Source organism: Grammomys surdaster, unplaced genomic scaffold (assembly GCF_004785775.1).
Source record: "Grammomys surdaster isolate TR1022 unplaced genomic scaffold, NIH_TR_1.0 150, whole genome shotgun sequence".
Lineage (NCBI taxonomy): Eukaryota > Metazoa > Chordata > Mammalia > Rodentia > Muridae > Grammomys > Grammomys surdaster.
The window spans coordinates 357,279-371,826 of record NW_021604608.1 but is presented as its reverse complement, the minus strand read 5'-3'; the positions used below and the strand labels follow the sequence as shown (position 1 = coordinate 371,826).

General features: G+C 39.9%; 1 protein-coding gene across 1 annotated transcript in view; it reads left to right on the top strand.

The window, feature by feature from the left end:
• Tapt1 (transmembrane anterior posterior transformation 1) overlaps window positions 1–14,548 on the top strand; it is a 50,260-nt gene that overhangs the window by 18,323 nt on the left and 17,389 nt on the right. Inside the window, exons 3-5 of the mRNA XM_028765277.1 lie at window positions 3,615–3,733; window positions 12,650–12,812; window positions 13,757–13,892. Coding sequence (XP_028621110.1) covers window positions 3,615–3,733; window positions 12,650–12,812; window positions 13,757–13,892 — 418 coding nt within the window. The remainder of the gene's footprint in view (window positions 1–3,614; window positions 3,734–12,649; window positions 12,813–13,756; window positions 13,893–14,548) is intronic.

Below are 14,548 nucleotides of genomic sequence, written 5' to 3'. Positions count from 1 at the left end.
CTTCCCCTTTTGTTAATATATAGCCCAAACTGACTTGGAATTCACCATGTAGCCCAGGCTGGTTTTGTACCTCCTTCCTTACTCTCCTGAGTGTTGTGTTAGGTGTGCACCACCGTGCCTGGCTATGAACATGTATTTTATTCAGTTGTCAAAATATCTGCCTAGACAAAGCTCTACAGTGTTTGATTAAGGAAGGATGACCCTAAAGAGTGGCCTGGCTCATGGAAGGTACTCACCTAAGACCTGTGTCACCTTTCTTTGTCTTTCTTCCCTGGGAAAACATGAGTGCAGCTGAATTCAAAGAGGTACAACCCACAACTCCTGTGCATGTTTTCTTTTTGATAGATTGTCTTTACATTCTGCTTTTGGGGTTATTTTTCTACTATATTTTTAGTTTTGTCTTTTTATCTTATACGCAAGTGTAGGCAGATGGCATATTTGTTGTGTAAGCCCTTCCATGTGGAGATGAGAGATAGATAAAGTAAGAGTCCTCATTCTCTAAGATAGGGCCGGCAGCAGTGGGGCTGAAGAGGGAAACTGGGAAGAAAGTGATGGTGTCCAGGGTTTGATGTACATCCTGTGAGCATCTGTCCACTAGTCTGACAGACTGTGGCTTAGGGGCATGTTCAGAATCACGCTGCTTTAGTGGTCACAGCAGTGCATGTACTCTGAAATTTGACGTGAATATTGAAGTAGGACAGGAGACTTTTGTGTCTCAGAAAAAAAAACAATGTGTCACTGGTGTCATTACTTTATAGTCACATCTTGTGTGCTGGAGAAGAAATTTGAATTTCTAATTACTAATGGACAGCTACATAATTTACAGTTATTTAGTCTAAATAAAAAGAAATAAAAATTACCTGCCTTCTCAAGATCCACACTAAGATTTGAAAGCATACATTATTCTTATTGATGTGTTCTCAAAACTTTTAATGTAACATTTTAAAGCTAGAAGCCAGTCTAAATATTTGATTCATTAAATTCTTGCTTTAAAAAAAAAAATAGTAAGCAGATTGCAAGATAAGTTAGCCAAAAGAAAAGCCACCCTAACTCACGAAGCACGGAGACATAGTGGAGGGCTGCTTGAACTATGCTAAAGATGGAGAACAGGACCTTCTGACAGACTTGCTAGCTCCTTTGCTCATGCACATCCGTGGGCCAGCTTCATCCTTTACATCCACAGCTTCCTAATGTGTCAAGAGGTGATCATTTCCTCAAAGAGCTGCTAGGAGCATTAAGTGCTCATCACCCAACACCTGCCTGGAACACTGCAGACACTCAAGAGACCTCAGCATCCTGAGTCACCGTGTACATGAAGGGGATGGTGGGCAGACTACATTCTGCACAGAGCCAGGCTCACACTACATACATGTCTACTTTCTTTACTTACTAAGGCTTTCAGAAGAATGCTCTTTAGGAGAATGCAATGCCAGAACGGTAAGGACTGTCCTGCTTCCATAGTTCCAGATTAACGGACTTTTCTGTTGCTTTTCCTTTGCATTTTGTATTCTTACATTTCTGAGTATTTATCCTCACTCAGCTGAAATGGCTTTAATTGCAGCCACATGATCTTTGTGGTGAGGTCTATTGCCAGCTCCAGTGGTCCAGTTATAGGACCTGCACAGTGTAAGAAAAGTTGCCCCTCTACTGGGTTCATGTGACAGACTTGAAATGTGAAAGGAAGGCCGTTAGACATGCTATGTCTGTGCACCATGGAGGATACTAACAAAATCTGCTGAGTGGCAGGAGGAGTTTTATTCTTCCCATCCTTACTGCCCATCTCTGGTCTTTCTAGCACCTCACAACTGTGGAGGCCTTCTCTCTATCCCCATGCCAGGCCATCATGCTCATCTCCTCAGAAGTTACTTAAGTGCTTATTCTATGTCTCTCCAGGGTGGTTTGGCCATCAGACCTTCCCCGTTCCTGCACACTCAGGTCTGCCATGGCAGCTGTTAGCCCTAAACGGAGATCACTGCTTCCCTCCCTGATAGTCACAAACTTCCTGGCGGGAGTACCATATCCTGCTTCCTGATACTCTTGTACCTGCTGGGCTGAGCATGTTATATGCCCACATTCACAGTTTCAAGGCTGTTGGCTAAAGGAATACAGTGTTCATCCCAACATGAGCTCATGAAGAGATAGGCACACTCCTCTTTCTAGCATTTTGTGTTCTCATGAAGACATACCCAAGATTCTTCTTGGAGTTTACAGACAGGAAAGGGTTCTCAAGGGTGGGAGAGTCATAAATAAGGACTACTATTCAGACTTTAGTGCTTTGCATAACTCGAAAACATGGATGAAAACTAGCACTTCACACCAACAGGTTCAGGACGGCTGTCATGGAGGGAAGACTGAAAACTGTAGATGTTGACATGACTTAGGTTCACACTGTACTTTCATTGTTGTTCATGAGTCTAGAATGTTGAAGAAAGCTTTATGTTCACATTAAGAAATCTGACATCTATAATTTATTTCTTAGATTTTTGTCAAAAATTAATAAAATATGGGCTTTCGTTTTATTATGTATAGATTTGTTGGCTGACATGCCATAACAGAGTATTCCACATTGGGCAGTTTAAGCAGCAGGAATGCAGAGGGGGAAGCCTGACATTAAGGAATCAACTTTTTCCTGAAGCCTTTCCCCTTGGCTCATGGACAGCCACCTTCTCCAGAGATGCTCACCTGGTCATTTCTCTGAGTATCTATGTCCTAATCCCCTCTCTTACAAGAAGACCAGTGTGGGCTAGAGAGCTAGCTCAACCATGGAAGGCTGTGGCTCATGTCCATCATCTCCAGGGTAGCATGTATGTTGGATCAGGACCTATCTGTCCCAATGACCTTTTTCACTCAAATCAGTGCTTTAAAGAGCCATGTCCTGCAAATTCGAACTTTCTTGTGAGTTCTGTAAGAAACTGTTTTGCTTATAGCAGTGTGAATTTAGGTAATGCATGTGGGTGGGACAGTTTATTGCTTAAGGCTGTGTAGAGTATTATGGTGACAGCATATCCATTAGACCATGTTTGTATGTTAAGCATACAAGAAGTCTGCCTAAAGAGCAAAGTTTGGAAATTAGGTCCAGTTACTTCAAGCTGTGAAAAGATCTGTCTCATTCTCCTATTAGGAGCTATACTGCTAAATTTATTGGTGAAAATGGAAAATATAAATCAATAAGAAACGGGAGAGGTTAAAGAAAATAGTAGTCAGAATAAGGCCTTCCAAGTATAGCAGCTATGTAAAATTATATTAAACTTAATCAGTCTGCAAAAATTGTTTTCAAACTAAAACTGTATATTCCAGTCTTCTGATGAACAGGAAATGGAAGGATGGAGTTAAAGGTAAGAAGCTTGTCTAACAGATTTTACTTAGGCTCTCTGTTTTAAGAAGTAACAGAAAGTCACATCAGTTGAGTCTGAGCAACCATCTTTTGAGGAGCTGACTTCTGGGGATAGTAAACAGAAAACTCTGGGAAGAGCAGTAAAAGACTAATGTCCTATTTCTTAAACTTAAGGAATCAGGAAGGAAGTTCTCATGAAGTTTAGAAATCCTGGGTGTTTGAAGTTAATCTACAACTACTTAAAGAATCTCTCTCTTTTTCTCCTTCTCTCCCAATGTAGCTCATGTTCTTTGGAATATTTTTGTGCCTCGATGCCTTTCTGTATGTGTTCACCCTGCTTCCTTTAAGAGTCTTTCTGGCGCTATTCAGGCTCCTCACCCTGCCTTGCTATGGCTTAAGGTAAGACTCTTTTAGTGTTTTAGTATCAAAACAATTTTATTCTGTTTATAACTTGTAGAGTTGTTAGAATAAAGCTGATGCTTATAATTTCATTCATACTTTGGTTCCTAATGCTTACACTTCGTATCTGTTCAGTTTACATTATATAATATGTGTTTTATATATGCATTGTTTTCCAGAGAAGTTTTGAAGCAAAACTGCTGTAGGCAGTAAACTGACACTGTTGTGGAGGCCATGTGACTGAGTAGAAGAGGAACAGGACTAGAAGTAGAAACTGACAGACCATGTTCTTAACCCACTTGTACGACGGTTGTGAGACCTCCTGGCTTGCTTCATCTGTGAGAAGCCCAGGTTCTAATCTCCTAACGAGCCCTTACTGCAGGCTTCCTCCTCCAGTTCACTTGTGTTAGTGGCCTATGAAGCTACAGGTACAGACTTCTGGCTGGTGGCTGTAGATAATTCTGTAACAGCATCATTCTGATAGAAAATATCAGTCAGCCCAATCCCACTTGCAGAGCTAGTGTATTGTAGTGAGTGTCTGCCTCCCCTAAGCTTGTCCCTATCTGCAAAAGAAGAGGTTGAGAGCTCAGTACCTGTTCCCCAAAACCTGGAGATATAAAAAGCATGTCAGTCGAGTGCATGGCCACAGCACTTCTTAATGCTGGCTGAGTGCCTGCCTACATCATCCCACAGAGCCAGCAGAATGCCTGCCTACAGCACCGAGTAATAAATACCAGTTTCTTGCACTTCTATTCTACCAAAACAGAAAGATGGAATGTGGTGCTTGGTGTGCATTTGTCCTTTGAGTGAGCAGGAAGTTTGACTTTAGGGTTTTCCTCCTTGACAGTCATGTCAGCATGTCTCTGCTCTACGTGGTCACCCTTTAGAAATTACTGCTTAGCTTTAGCATAGTAGTTTGAGTTACAATTCTAATATGTATGACTTTTTAAAATATTTTTAAAACATTCCTTTCCATTTTGAAAATTTAAAATGCTGAAGTGGGCAATAATTTGTGAAACTTCATTTAAATATAGTGAACATTCAATGGAACATAACACTTGGAATTATAGTTTCATCAGTGAAGTTGAGCTAGAAAATTACCCGTCCATATTCAAAACTGTAAGTTCTGTTTAAAAGACTAAAGTCACAAAGACATTTCTTTTCAAGTAGAAAATGAGCCATCTATACTTAATAATAATAAACACAGCCCTTTCAAATGAGCCTTAATCCATTTTGATAAGAAGTGCTTCTAATGTAAATAAAAATAATAACTAATCTAGTGATTAGGTTGTGAAAGAAATAAAGGTTACGCTTAGCAAGACTGAAGAGAATAAACAGTTGTAAGAATTCAACCTGCCTGAGGGTTAGAAATCATTACTTGTGTCTATAATCTTTCTCCTCTTCCAGAATGATAGGAATTACAGCATGGTTAGTTAATCATAAGTTAACCAGGTGGGGAAATCTTTTTAGGCATTTAAACATTAACTTTAGGATCTGCCACATATTTTCTTTTACTTTAAGGAGGGTTTTTAAGAAGGCTTGTTCTCATTAGTCAGGATTTTCAAAGACATTTGTGGTGCTTTAATACTAAAGTTGGTTTCTATACTGAGGGCTCAGTGAGATGACATTTTAGTTACCTTTTCAGAAGATGGGGAAGGTCTATGAAAATGTTTGTGTGTGGCTGCATAAAGAGGGTGGATACAGGGAAATTAGGTTAATCCCATGCAACAGCCTGACATAAGTAATTAAGGTCTTGCAGGGATTTTCACACACACGTTGTGAGCTAGGTTACTTTTTAGTTATTCCTGGATCAGCAATGTTAAACAGGTTCGTATTCTACCCATGGCATGTCCTGATCAGCTGTTGGCACTCTGGAGTAAAGCATTAAAAGGGTTTATAACCTGGCAACTCTTCCTTCTGGACTAGATCCGTCCTTTCTGTGTGGTTAACACATAGGTGATATACACTTCCTGATACGGCGTGTCAGTGTTCTCAAGAGGCTCTTGAGGATGAAAGTCATCTTATTTGACACACATCTTGTTCTTCAGACATCTAATACTGCTTTATGCTCAAAGTCATTTCTTTTTCTCTGTCATTTGGGGAAGCAGGACATGTAAGCAGCATATAGCATACGCTTTTCATTCTGAGTATTAAATATTGCAGAAAATAGGAGTTCTTAAACCATCTACTCCAGTTTGCTTCACAGAAACAACTGTTGCTTCCTAGATAACATTTCTACAATAGTTTACATTTTTTAGCACAAAAAAAGTCCATTGCTTTACATTTTTAATTTGAAGCATTTTCAATCTAAATTAACTTCAGTGGCATTTAAAAAGTGCTTTCTATTTTCATGGTTTTATAGCTAAAAGGACTCTAGGGGGCAGCCTGTTATAAACACCTTCTAATAATCTATCTGCAATGTTAGTTAACTGAAGTTACATTTTATGCTGTCATTCATATTTATATGATAAATGAAACATGAGGATGCAGTTAAAATTGTGCAGCCAGATTTCAACCATCTTAAATCCTCTGTATGAGAGCAAGCAATATTACAGAAAATATGAAGTTCTGCTTTTAATGTCTTAGTACCTTCAGTGTTCTATACCTAACTTAAGCAATGTGTGTTACTGTGAGCCAGTTATTTTCCGTGAACCATGAGAACAATATCTCTGTAATTTTTTTTAAGCATAGAACTGAAAATATAGTATTCTGTGAAAAATGACTGAACAAAAAATACTGTTAATATTATGCCCAAGGCCATTTAGGTATTTCTAGAATACCCAAGCCCATTTTATCTTTATGGAATTATGTAGAAATAGCCAAATCCTGCTATCTTACAGCTTCCCTTCCATTGTTCTCTACTTCTGTTAAAGATTATTTCATTTGTTTTCCTTATAGCTTTGATCTTTTTTCAAAAAACAAGCAAAGGTGCTATTTCCTTCAGTCTGACTTAAAACCTGCAAAGAAGTTGTCTACTTTTCCCACCCATTATCATTCTCATCTCTTCTGTTTCAATCTTTTCTGTGTGTATATATATATATATATATATATTTATATTTATAGTCTATTTTTTTTTCTAAAAAGAGAAGAAAAGTGTATGTGTTAATTAAGTCCTGACATGGAAATGGTATCACCCTGCAGCAGGGTCAGAATCAGCAGCAGCAGCAACAGCAGCAGCAGCAGCAGGAAGGTGCTGCTTTTGTCCTCGTTGAATGAGTATTTGTCTCCTCCTCTGCCTGCCCCTCTCTTACGTGCAGCATCTCTGAGACGCTTTTTAAAGCAAACCAAACTATATGCTTTGAAGCTATTGCTATATCTTTGGCTATCTTGATGTGGTTTTGGCTTTGGTTTGAGATTTAAGTTCTCTTGCTACTGATAGCAATTAGGTAAACAGAGACGTTGCCTTTAAGGAAGGATGATAAGCAGGAAGATTTTGTAGCCTGTTCAGTAACTCAGACCTCATCCTGACTGCCGAGTCCACAGACCATTTTGCCAATTTTCAAGCGTCTAAGATTGTGTTCCTTTGGAGATGTTGATGGGTGCCACTGTGAGTCCATGGTGGGGTGCAGTGCTTGCAAACGATGCCGCACTGCTCCTGTAGAAAGTTGACACTACTCACAAATGATCTCAGAAAGAAATGCTTAAATCTGTTCCTGATGAATTAGCAGTCTCAACCCCTGCTGCCCAGTGTTTAATGAGGAAGGAAGGACAGAAGGAAGGCATCTAGGGTCCTGGAAAGCTGGTTCTTTCCTTTCCTAGATAAGGTAAGATAGCTTCTAAATTTTATAGAAAATTAGGATGATATTTCAGAATAAGGTTGTGATTCATCATATGAGTTATCTGTGGTTGATATCAAATATCTTTCTAAGTTCATCTGTGGAATATATTAAAAATACCAAGTATGTGGTAGTTTAAGTCGTGTCACTGTGAATCCTGTCTCTTCCTAGAATTTCCATTATTTTGTGCTTTAGAATTCTGTCACACTTAAATTATACATTGAATGAGATTACAGAGGAAAATGGTAAAATCTAGAACCCACAACTGACAGCTGTTAGTAAAGACAGCACTTTTGAACATTATTTGGTGCTAAGTAAGCTGGCTTGATTTAAGATTGCTGGGGTATTTTTCTTTTGCTATTAGAGTAAATAAAATTCAGGCAAGCAAATTTCCTGATCCTTGTCTTGGTTTTAGACATAACTCTCACTAAAGACTTCATTGGCTTCTTTTTTCTTGTTTTAGGTTAGAAATATCTTTTCTTTTGACCCTGTAGGAGAATTCTTATCTCCCAAAAGAACTATGAATTTCAGATTCTCCTGTTTCTTAACCTGTTGACTTTCCTCCATGTGCCTTACCTCTTTAAAGTTAGTTGTGTTCAAATTAACTTTACTTGTGCTGTATAAATAGGCTTTTCTCTTTCAACACCAAGTTACGCATTTGATTCTGGCCTGAGTAACTAATGCCACCACAAGAACATGAGTGTAGGAGAGCTCTTAGTGTCTTTGTCAGGGAAACAAGTATGTCCATTCTTTCCTCTGACCAAGGCTCACGTGTGGTGCACCAGTGGACAGAGAGAGTACATTGTTATGTAGGAAGCCTTCATAACATCATCAGGTTTTGTCATCCCATGTTCCCCACCATGCCGCTCGAAGTAGCAGCGTAGCAACATTCCAACCTTCTTTCTTTCTTTCTCTCTTGTAAATCAGACCGAAGGGAGGAGCACTTTCACTTCCTTTATAGGATGGAGTGTGGTGGCACAGGGACTCCTTGTGGTGAGTAAACCCTGATTTTTCTTTTTATACTCTTGGCCAGATTGACCTCAGTAACAAAGCAAAACAACCAGCGTAGGCCACATAACCATTTGAGGATGGGAACACAGAGGAAAATGTGCCTCCCAGCCTTCAGTAGCATCCTCACTTGGTCTTTAGACTTATCCATGTTTATTCCAGTGTTTGACCACACTGTCACCCATGAAAATCACCATGAAATAATCTCTAATAACTTGTGGGTCTCTGTGGTAGTTGACACCTCAGTCCTCACCTTAGGGCTAAACCCAGTTCGCTTGTTCCTAGAACCACCGTTTATTTTGTGTTATTCCAAACACAAATGGTGCTTCATAAATCAGCCACCTCATTCTAATTAATTAAATGTATGAAAAAAAGATGTTAGCCATCGAATGTAAAGTGCTAAGTGATTTTTTACTGTGTGTCAAACTTAAATGTTGAGTTTCCCAGTTCAGGAAAGCATCTTGATCTTAGTCCTTTATTCCAGTTCACTTTAAGACCATAAAGCAGTTTCTCTTAAGAATATGAACTACATGAAATACACATTTTTAAAATTTCAATAGTCCGTGTCCCCTCCAGCCCTCAGGTATACATCCTTTACAGTGAAATGAGTCATGCACACCCCTGGCCTCTGTCTGTGGCTTAAAATGAACTGGCAGGAGGGTTCCACTTGCCGTTTTTGTCACCTCTTTCTTCTTGATCTTGCCAGTCCTGGTTATCTTTAGCAATAGAGTATCAAGGGATGGGGACACCTCACAGTAAGCATCCTTCCCTGCTGCATACTTCTACTTCCATGAATCCGTGAGCACTTTAAACAATGCAGAGATGTATAATAGTGAAATACATAACCTGAATTATTGTTTGTAATAACTATGAAAATATAGTGGAAGTATTTGTAGGGGTTAAACGGTAAAATTTAGAGATGCAGAGAGTCTGCTTTCTGTATATGTGTTTTTATCTTGAATATCTTTTAAATTGTGTTAAATATCTTATTTTTATTGGAAGTTTTATTGAATATCTTATTTAATCTTGTCTGGCCATGGCATGTAATAAAAGCTTTAGTCTAAACTAAATTAGATTAATGTGGGTTTTTTTTCGTTATTGTTTATTTGTTTGGTTGGTTTGGTTTTTTACTTTGCCCTACATTCTCTTGAGATCTCCTTTAGCATTTGCTAAAGGAACTGCCTATAATTGCTCTTTAATAGCCATCATATCGAGGACTTCAGCCTGAAAGATTATCTAGTGTCCATTCTGGGTAGATTGGCAGCATTGTAGATAAGCTTCTTACGGAGTGTGTAATGATGACCTATAGTCATCTAAAAATATCCTGCCAGAATAGGAGCAAGTGTTGTGATTAGTTCATGTTGTTTTAATTATTTATTAAACTTATTTGTGCAGTTAGATCTTGAAGAAGCTGCAAAGCATACAGGCATTGTGTAAGATGCCACTCACGAAGGGTTTGTTGTTTTGTTTTTGCTACTTTCCGTTTCTATTAGTGGGCACGTGTGGAAAGGAAATCCTTGTTTATAGAGTTTGTGAAACAAGTTTTGTGTTATATTGGAATAGTAGTCCTTCCTCTGAAAGCCTGTATTACTGTAGCAGACAATTAGGATGGTAAGGCAGTGATAGATGGCTGAGGAACCAGTGCAAGTACATTTCGTCCTATTTCTCATTGTGTATTTTAGAAATTAGTAAAGTGGGAGGTACGTTTGTTTCTTAACACAATAATTTTTCCAAATGATAGATTATATGATGAAGTATGAGTTGCTGATTTCCCTGAGTTTGGAGGTTCTGACCGTCAGTGTTTGTAAAGAGCCATGCCTGCACTGATGCCTCTCATATGTTCTCTGGCCATCAGTGGGGCAGCACCCATCTATAGCCCAGGGATGCAGGACCGTCTAGCACGTCTCCTCTTGATATCTGAATTAGAAATGTGTTTGCTCTTGACAGAAGAACGACTGCTCCCAGTCCCAGCCTCATGTGGAGTAGGGCATGAAATCTCCTCAATCATCAGATAGCCCTTGGCAGGGAACTGTGCTCTCAGCTGGGTGTGAGGGTAGTGGAAGATAAAATTTACCCTGCTTTCCATGGAAAATCAGGATGAAAGTGTTGATGGAGGTGGTGTACTGGGTGCACTTCTGCCCAGAGCTCTAACTTGAGCTGCAAAGAAAAAAACAATCAGCATTCCAGATTGGTGGGAGGACTTGTAATCTGACTAACAAAGCCAGGCCTGTCTCCACGTAAGCTCACTAGAATGGTTTCCCATCTATTATCACCCACCCTTCGTGAATGTGTCTCTTTTCAGAATTGCAGTATCCCATATTGAGTCCAAATAGAGCAATCAAACGTACTGGTAACCTGTGGAAAGCAAGAAGCAGTCCTGTGACAGCTACTCTCAGAACTGGTACCCTAGTTAGAGGAACAGTTTAAAAGACTCACATTATGTTGACAAAGCCCTGCTCTTGTGGACAGGCTGAGGAGCTGAACAGACTAGATAGCCCAGAAACTCCTAAGAGGTAGGTGTGTGGCTCTGAGGCCAGGGGCACAGTAGCAAATGAGTTCAGCCCACACTGCAGCTTGGAGTAGTCCCTGTTGGTAAAGATAAAGAGGCCACAGCTCCTAAAGGAAGCTCCTAGTCCTAACAGTTGAATGTGCTATGGGTAAAACTCTGCCAAAACAACCTGAACATTGATCCCAAGGGGTAAGCCTGCAATAGACTCAAATGCACTCATTCTTGTCATGAAAATGATATGTCCAGTAAAAGGGAATCCTAAATTTCTTCTATTCTTTTGTTTTTTTCCATCTTATTGCTTCCTTCCTTGACTTAGGCTTAAATTTTTATGCTCTACTCTCAGAAGGAAGAATCAACTAATTTTTTTAATTCTGAAAAATTCAAGTCATGTTACAAAGAACAAACTAATACAGAAAAGGAGTTGTCCGACAAACCACTAACCCACCTCAAAAAAGAAATAGAGAGAGAGGGGAAGGGAGGAAGGGAGGGAGGGAGGGAGGGAGGGAGGGAGGGAGGGAGGAAGGAAGGAAGGAAGAAAAAAGAGAAGAAGATATTGAGGAGAGGATTCATTAGAAGTTTAAATAAATCTTGACTACATAAACGAATCATTCAGAGTAAGAGCTGGTAGCACAGGCCTATGGTCCAAGCTGTCTGGGAGGCCAGGGCAGAGAGATTGCAAGTCAGGGCCTTCTCAGAGCATGCATAAGACTTGGCTCAGTTTCTTTTTAATTATTTTAAATGGAAGTATGGTTCAGTGGCAGAGTGCTTGGCTTGCATTAGCAAGGCCCTAGGTTGTATTTTCACCCAGTACCAGCTCTACTCCTGAGGTAAATTAATATCGAATTATACTGGGTTCTGTTTCTCACCAATGCTACTGGCAAAGATTCAGAAGTTGGTCATGTGTTATTTTGGTGCTTGTGACCACAAGCTTCTCAATATGCTGCTAGCAGAAGTGTAAGTTGACACAAACCCTTCAGAGGCCCATATGGGATGTTTTTACCAAAATGTCAAGTGAATGTAACTGGGCATCTAGAATTTTAGGATTTTACAATACAGATACATTTTTACTTAGGAGACATGTATATGTGCTAGCTTATAGTTGGAAAAGACTAGAAATCTATCAATATGGGTTGGAAAAATTATGGTATGTATTTATGGGGAAAACTGCATAACCATAACCATGTGAGGGTCCTTCTAAACCTCTGTGAAAGACCAGGAGCTAGGTCTGCCTGTAATTGTAGCAGTGGCCTGTCTCTCTGTGGCCAGCAGGGCTGTTGGGAAATACAGTGGACAAGGTACAAGATGGTGTACATAGAGCGCCTAGTGGTGGGCAGGCTGACCCAGCGGCCATGGGTATAGTAAGGCCTCCCCCCCGTACACACACACACAAGCTGCACAAATCCTTCAGTTCTGATCCACCTTTAGTCTAACATCTTTATATTCTGTATGCAGCAGGAAAGGTCCGGTTATACAGTCGTCTTGGTGACCATCCTTGTTAAAATTTTTAAAACATCAGCCTGACGTTCATCGTGACTTTGATATGCTATTGTGTGTCCAGTAAAGATGACTTGTTTTGAGAACACATAGAGTAAAACTCCTATCTCCATTACTTGTATGTTTCAGGGACAGACGTTTGCTTCAGCCTGCTCAGGTGTGTGACATTTTGAAGGGTGTCATTTTGGTAATCTGCTATTTCATGATGCACTATGTTGACTACTCCATGATGTACCACCTGATAAGAGGGCAGTCTGTCATCAAGCTTTATATCATCTACAACATGCTAGAGGTAAGGCCACTTGCTCCCCACATCTTAATCTGACCTTGCTACCTGCAACGTGGCTAGCACTCAAGACTCAGGTCCTACAGAGGGAGCGAGAGAAGGGCTGTTGGCTGTGGCTTCTGGAAAGCCATTAATGACTGTGCTTCATTCATTGGAGGATCCTGGTACAGTGCAAAGTCAGATCTAGTGAGGATTGGGGGCTGAATTTATTGGGGTGCCACCTGAGCCACAGGTGCTGGGTCATACTTGAAGGTAGAGTTTCTCAAATCCAGATATGTCCTCCAGTTAAAGCAGTGGTTCTCAACATGTGAGTAGAGACCCCTTTTAGGGGGTCAACAGACTCTTTCATAGGGGTCACATATCAGATGTCCTGCATATCACATACTTACATTATGATTCATACCAGTAGCAAAATTACAGTTATGAAGTAGCAATGAAATAATTTTAAGGCTGGGGTCACCACAAGACGAGGAACTGTATTGCAGGGTCACAGCATTAGGAAGGTTGAGAACACTAAGTTAAAGGAAAGATTCCCACTACTTGCACAGTTCTGAGAACACATGCTGTCAAATTGCAAACCTATTGGAAACCCATGTATACACTGTTTTTTCTTGTTATTTTTGCAAGAATAGTGAGGATTCCAAGTAACTTAATTATGTATTCTTAGAATACTAAATATAAGTGGCTTTGAGCTTTTTACACCAAATTCCCCAATTTTTTCCATTTTGTTTGTTTTGTCTTGTTTTCACAAATGGCTAATCCAACAAGTCCCATTCTGGTTCCATGAATGTATTGGGTCCTCAGCATGCACAGGAAGCATGTGCGAGGAAGTGTAAGCATCCTTTGCTCCTCCTCAGCTCCCCTTCCAGGACCACAAGCCTCGGGTCTGACAGCTAGTAAATTCTGAAATGAGCAGTCGAGAAGCATGTGTCCACTGTTTCTCTCTGCAGGTAGCCGATCGTCTGTTCTCCTCGTTTGGACAAGATATTTTAGATGCTCTCTACTGGACAGCCACAGAGCCGAAAGAAAGAAAAAGAGCACACATCGGCGTAATTCCTCACTTCTTCATGGCTGTTCTCTATGTCTGTATCCTTTTACACTTAGAGGACATTCCAGCATCCTAAGCTTTGTTTGCCCATCCCTGCACATAATGGGGTGTGCTTGTGATGGTAACCTTAATATTCCATGTCACCAAAGAACACCAACTCCAGACTTATTCTGGGTTCACTTTTAAAACTTTGGGTTATTATAATATTGTAATAATATTATAATATTATTATAATAATATATAATAATATATAATCTCTTAGTCTCTTCTTTCATCATTTGCCATAATTTCTTCCATTTTTAATTAACACCTTTTGTGAGGGTCTACTTCTGTTTTTGTTTGGTTGGATTTTTGGTGGTGGTGGTGGTTTTGGTTTTTTTATTTGGTTGGTTTTCAAGACAGGGTTTCTCTGTATATAGTTCTGACTGCCTTGGAACTCACTTTGTAGACCAAGCTGGCCTAGAACTCAAAGATCCACCTGCCTATGCCTTCCAAGTGCTGAGATCAAAGGCGTGAGCCACCACGGTATGGTGAGGGCCTAACCGTGCCAACTACCAGAAGTCCAGTTCTAATTAACAGATGTTCAGATTTCCTCTCTGCTTCTGCTACTTTCATGTACAGTACGTGTATCATTTCAAGTTTATATCAACTAGATAGGAAGGAAATTGTGACAATAAGAAAACATTTGTTAGGC